The following is a 6,453-nucleotide window of genomic DNA, read 5'->3' as shown; positions in this document are numbered from 1 at the left end:
CAATTCCCTCCTCCAAAATGTCTAATAACCTTTTCCAAAGAGTGGTGTAACCCTAAATGGAATATCCCATTGGAATCCAACTAAAAAAGCATATTCCTTGGCATCTTTTAGGTCCACGTAACTTAAAGGCTTTTAAAGAATGACAAGGGTCCCACCATGCCATGTCATTTAAGTGATTTGAGCAAAGGGGCCACTTTATTAAAAGGTACGCATAGCACTTTATTCAAACATAAGCCTTTATTAAAAAAATAAACTTAGGCTTATAAAGTAACTTTATAAAAGTAACTTTTTCCGTATTAACTTTTGACACTTGGAAAATTTTAAGTGTCTTTATTCATCAAATGCAATGTGGGAATTACATAAAAAAGATGGGGACATGACTGTCTCCCCTTCTTGGATTTTCTTTCCCACAAGCAAAGACAGGGCCAGATGCTTAAAAATCTCTTCTCCTTCCCACGTAGCATCCTCAATGGGTAAATCTTTCCAACTAACCAAATATTCCTTGATCACCCTATTCCTTAAATGCCTCTCTCGCTGTTCCAGAATCTCAACAGGAATCATAACCAGTTTGCCTTCATCATCCAATTGTGGTAGTACTGGAGATGCTACAATACCTTGACCAATTGCCTTTTTGAGGCATGATACATGAAAGACATTGTGAATCTTACTCTCGGGAGGAAGCTCTATCTCATATGCTACCTCACCCATTCTGCTCAGCACTCTATAAGGCCCATAAAACTTGGGCTTTAGCTTCTCAGCTCTCTTAACCTTAACCGAGCTTTGCCTATAAGGTTGAAGATGTAAAAAGACCATATCCCCAATCTCAAAAGATCTCTCAACTTGATGCCTATCAGCATACATCTTCTGCTGATTCTGAGCTTGCTAAATATTGTTCTTGAGAGATTTTAATATATCCTGATTCTCTTGTAACCAATCTCGAGCCAAAGGCACTCTATTATCAGCCAAAGCTAAGTTAGTGAATGTCATGGCATCATAACTGTACAATGCATGAAATGGAGTCATCTCAATGGATATGTGGTATGTAGTATTATAGCAGAACTCCCCCAAATACAAACAACAAACCCATGCATGCTGCTGTCCGAAAACATAGTTACGTAGATACCCCTCTATCCATTTGTTGACAATCTCTGTTTGGCCATCCATATGAGGGTGGTAACTAGTACTGGGAGTCAATTCCATACCAACGAGTTTGAACAACTCTTGCCAAAAGGCACTCATGAACCTACTATCATGGTCACTCACAATGGTCTTTGGAAGACCATGTAATCGAAAGATCTCTCTGGAAAAAAAATCAACAACCTGTGATGCTGTGTAATCTGATGCTATGGGAAAGAAATGGGCATATTTAGTCAATCTGTCCACCACAACATAAATGCAATCTTTCCTTTGGACCTTGGGAAGTCCAGTAATGAAATCCATAGATATTCCAGTCCACTTTTGATCCGGGATGGGAAGTAGTTGCAGCAGACCAACATGGTATGTGTTTTCAATTTTATTTTGTTGGCAAGTAAGACACTCATGCACATGCTGTAGAATATCACTCTCAAGACCCTTCCATGAGAATCTCTCCCTGATTTGTTTGTAAGTTTTTCCATGTCCCTGATGTCCTGCTGTTGGAGAATCATGAAATGCATGCATAATCTGATGTTTTAAGTGTGGATTCAGGTACTAATTAAATCCTTCATTTATAGTAAATGATATCATCAACAACTGAATATCTCTCATCCTGAATAATCCCATCCATGACCTCACATGCAAACTGATTCTTTGAATACTCTACCAACAACTGAGATTTTCAATCAGCTGAGACTTCGCATAAGGAACATAGGACACTAGATGAAGGTCTCCTAGATAATGCATCAACAACAACATTATTCTTCCCTTCTATGTCAAAATCATACACTTGGATCTTAGAAACCCATTTTTGCTGCCTTTCACTGAGATCCTTTTGCTCCAAGAAATATTTCAGACTATTGTGATCAGTTCTCACCACAAATTTGCAACCAACTAGGTATTGTCTGAATTTAGTCAATGCATGCATAATTGCAAGCATTTCCTTGTCATAAGTAGAATAAAGTTTCTCATTGAGTTTCAATTTCCTACTCTCATAAACAATGGGGTGATGATTCTGCATCAATATAACTCCCACACCTTCACCCGAAGCATCACATTACACTACAAAGGGATGAGTGAAATTAGGTAATGCTAAAACGGGACAAGAGCTCATCACCTGCTTAAGCTTGTCAAATACCACCTGTTCTTCCGGAGACCAACCAAAAGCCCCTTTCCTTGTAAGATCTGTCAATGGTGCTGCAAGTTGTGAATAACCTTTGACAAATCTCCTATAGTATGCACACAGACCAAGGAAACCACATAACTTTGATATGTTCTTGGGTGGTGGCCAATCAACAATAGCCTATATCTTCTCTTGATGCACCTTAACCCCATCTACACCAATCACATGACCCAGTTATAAGATTTCAGATAACCCAAAATCACACTTTGACAATTTGGCATATAGTGACTATGATTCCATGATACTCAAGACCTCCTCAAGATGTAACAAGTGTTCTTCCCAAGATCTGTTGTAAATCAAGATGTCATCAAAGAACACCAAAACAAAACTTACGTAGCTTCCTATTGAACAGATGGTTCATACAAGACTGAAAAGTGGCAGGAGCATTAGTGAGGCCGAATGGCATCACCAAGAACTCGTAATGACCATAGTGGCATTTGAAAGCAGTCTTCTGAATTTCTGACTCTCTCACCTTAATCTGATGGTACCCTAAACGAAGATCTATCTTCAAGAAGTACACTGCCCCATGTAACTCATCTAACAACTCTATAATATGGGGAATGGGGTATCTGTTTTTAATGGTCTTCTTGTTCAATGCACAATAGTCAATGCACATTCTCATAGTGCCATCTTTCTTCTTCACAAGAACGAGTGAAGAAGCAAATGGACTAGAACTGGATCTAATAAACCCCATATCCAGAAGTTCCCTGATAGTCTTCTCAGTCTCATCCTTATAAGCCTTGGGATGCCTATAAGCCTTGGGATGCCTATAAGGTGTGGTCATAACTAGTTTAGCATCCTCAAGCTCGATGACATGCTCAAAACCTCTATTAGGGGGTACACCAGATGGAATGTCTCCAAACATCACTCCATGCTCATCTAAGGTAGTCTAAATATCAATGTGAAAAGTCCTCTCATCCTTCACTGGTGACTTCCTAGATGATACAAAGCATTGAGTAGCCCAAATAATATCCTGGTGTCTGAAAATAGTTTCCATTCTGTGAGAAGAAACCACCTTAGGACCTCCATCCGAACATGCCCTCAGAATGGTCTTCTTACCACCCTTCATGAACTCAAGCTGCATCTTACGATGATCAATAATGTACCTACCAATACCCTGCAGCCACTATGTACCCAGAACTACATCATAGTCCTCCAACCGTAAGACATGGAAGTCATCAATCAGGGTGTAGTCCTTCATCTGTATCCGCAACTGTGGCACTCTCTTAGTGCAACCTAAGATAGCTCCATCTGCTACCTTCACTCCAAAACCAGAAAACTCCTATAGGGTAATACCATACCTGTCAATCAGCTCCTCAATGATGAAGTTATGTGTAGCACCAGTATCAACTAGACACACAACACACTGCCCCTGAATAGTACCCTTAAGTTTGAAAGCATCAAACTTAGGGTATCCTGAAAGTGTAGCCACAACAACATCAGCCATATTAGTACCCTCATGAACATCTAACTCAATCTGAGGTTTCTTCTAATCATCATACTCATTATCTGGATCTGAATCAGCAACATGCTCCTCATCACCATCTAAATGGACCTCAATAAGATGGACCTTTCCCTTTCCACTGCATTGGTGACCAGGTTCCCAAGGCTCCTTGCAAGTAAAACATAGTTTCTTCCTTCTTAACTCATTCCTAAACTCCGGATCAAATTTTGGGGCAAAAGTATTGCCTTGCTGAAACTGAGAAGTCTTTTGGAAAGGTTTAGAGTTCCTGGTGAAGTTTTTGTTTTTCTGGAAAGTGGATGGGGGAGGAGTAGTGTCAAGGTCTAAGGTAAGCTGAATGGCCTCCTGTAATGTCCCAGGCCTTAAAGCCTTAGCTAGTCCCCTGAGTCTCTCATGTAGACCCTCAATAAACAACATAACCACTCTCCTATCAGGCATCTCAAGAACCATCACAACTATCCACTGAAACTCATTAATACAAGTTTCCACATGTCCTGACTGCCTAAGTAGAGCCAAGTCCCTGTAATACAGCTCTATATCCTTCTTGTCAAACCTGGCAATCAATCTCTCGGTGAACTTAGTATAAGAGTGAATAAGGGTATGGTTTTGCGTAACCAAACCATGGTGCCACGAGTCATATGCAACTCCCTCCACGTGTAAAACAACAAACTGTATAGCCTCATCCTCAGTCATGGGCTTCAAGGATAAATAGATGTCCAATTTGTGGACCCAAGCTTGTGCACTAGTAGAACCGACACCATCAAATGTGGACATAGAGAGATTACCAGTAGCTCTCTTCAGATCATTATTCCACTATTGTCTGGGCCACCTATCATTATGACCTTGGTTAGCATCCCTACACTGCATACAATACTGATGTAAGGGAAAGGCATCCCTAACATGCCGCGGTAAAAGTGCCCACTCATCACTAGCTACCATGAAAGTGTCTTGGAAGGTGATTCCATTATGAGGCTCAACCAACAGTGGTACATCTCTAGGGGTGAACCGTGGGAGAATAGGCCCATCCATTGTCCTAATATGGGTCATGTCCCTCCATGGTAAGATGGATGCATTACTCAGGGAAGATGGAATTGTACTGTTGCCCCTACTTCCTATAGCTGATACTATCCTGCTACGGCTCCTGTGGCTTCCCCTATTATTTCCCAAATCCATTATGTCAAGTGTGCCCTATAACCTGTTGATTGCTTCAACAATTCTTGGTTATGCTTCAGCCAAGCTCCTCATAATCTTATCAGGATTGAGTGGAGTCTGTCTCTCATGTCTGGGTGGGCTCCTATGTCCTTCAGGTATATCACCCATATTAGTCTCAAAGGGTGGTTCTGTGACAAAATTTAAATCCACTCTAGGTCTCCTGCATGTGTAATATCTGTAGGTGCCAAATCTGCCCCGCTGCATAGAGTTACTCTGATGATCCCCAGGTTGGCAAGATCATTAGCTCTGATACCACTGAAAGATCCCTAAATAGGTTTTTTGTTGCCCTATTTAAATTTTAATTTAATAAACTATATTTTAGGGCCTTTTTGGTGTTCTTAGAGACTAGACAGAAGATGCAGAAGAGTGTTTCTTTTGTGTTGTTTTTTTGGTGATGGGGTTTGCAACATATGATAAGAAACAACATAAAAATGAATTGTAATCAAGAGATCAACTTCTTATTTTTATATGACATCAGATTATAATCATCTAGAAGTGAAATAACATTCACATGTACAAGCAGAAAACATACCAAGGATCCAGTGCTAGGGTTTGAGGCTAGTTTGCTATCTAGAAAATGGATACAAGCTGAGAAGGACAGTGTAGGAGAAGATCCGTGGATCCAATCTTCTTATTCTGCCATAAGATGAATTACCAATAAAAAATTGGGCAAGAACCCAATTACTAGCTAGAAATCCAGCCTTTGCTAGGCAAAATTATACAATTTTGACCTTCTTTTCCCAATGTTTTACTCACCTTGATCACAAATCTAGTCAATTGACTGTGATTTCTTCCACACTACCCTTTCTAATCCCAACAATGAGATCAATCACAAGAAATGGAGTTAGAACCCTCCATTTAATTTTAAATTGATGCACAACCTTCTAGAATGGTACGACCATGCCTAGAATGGTACGATTGCAATTATGAAACCCAAACTTGCTGCAATTTCAAGACAAACTGCTCAGAACTGATGTATCATACCTAATGGTGATTGATGGGCTGGTTTTGTTGCTAAATTGACCCCCAATGGGTCTAGACAAGGCACATCCTTGTCCCACATGGGCAAATTAGTGGGTACACCTCCACTACCAATGCAGATCTGAGGGTTTACATCCTCCAAACACCTGCAATTTTTGCTGCTAATGCAGAGCAGAAAAAATCATAAATAAAATAATAACATAATACCAATTCCCTCCTCCAAAATGTCTAATAACCTTTTCCAAAGAGTGGCGTAACCCTAAATGGAATATCCCATTGGAATCCAACTAAAAAAGCATCTTCCACTGCATCTTTTGGATCCACGTAGCTTAAAGGCTTAAAGGCTTTTAAAGAATGATAAGGGTCCCACCATGTCATTTCATTTAAGTGATTTGAGAAAAGGGGCCACTTTATTAAAAGGTACGCATAGCACTTTATTCAAACATAAGCCTTTATTAAAAAAAGAAACTTAGGCTTATAA

The 6,453-nt window shown here is 40.0% G+C and overlaps 1 protein-coding gene across 1 annotated transcript; it reads right to left on the bottom strand.

Annotated features, from left to right (window-relative positions):
• Nucleotides 1-3,806: 3,806 nt before the first annotated feature.
• LOC131858373 (uncharacterized) lies at nucleotides 3,807-4,472 on the bottom strand. Its single transcript, XM_059211602.1, has one exon. The coding sequence runs from the start codon at nucleotides 4,470-4,472 to the stop codon at nucleotides 3,807-3,809; it is 666 nt and encodes a 221-aa protein (XP_059067585.1).
• Nucleotides 4,473-6,453: the final 1,981 nt, after the last annotated feature.

Source organism: Cryptomeria japonica, chromosome 9 (genome assembly GCF_030272615.1).
Source record: "Cryptomeria japonica chromosome 9, Sugi_1.0, whole genome shotgun sequence".
Lineage (NCBI taxonomy): Eukaryota > Viridiplantae > Streptophyta > Pinopsida > Cupressales > Cupressaceae > Cryptomeria > Cryptomeria japonica.
Note: the sequence above shows the minus strand (reverse complement) of the source record. Positions and strands in the feature narration are given on the sequence as shown.

Coding starts and splice junctions, on each gene's coding strand:
- LOC131858373 (XM_059211602.1), bottom strand. CDS start 4,472: ATGACTGAGGATGAGGCTATACAGTTTGTTGTTTTACACGTGGAGGGA.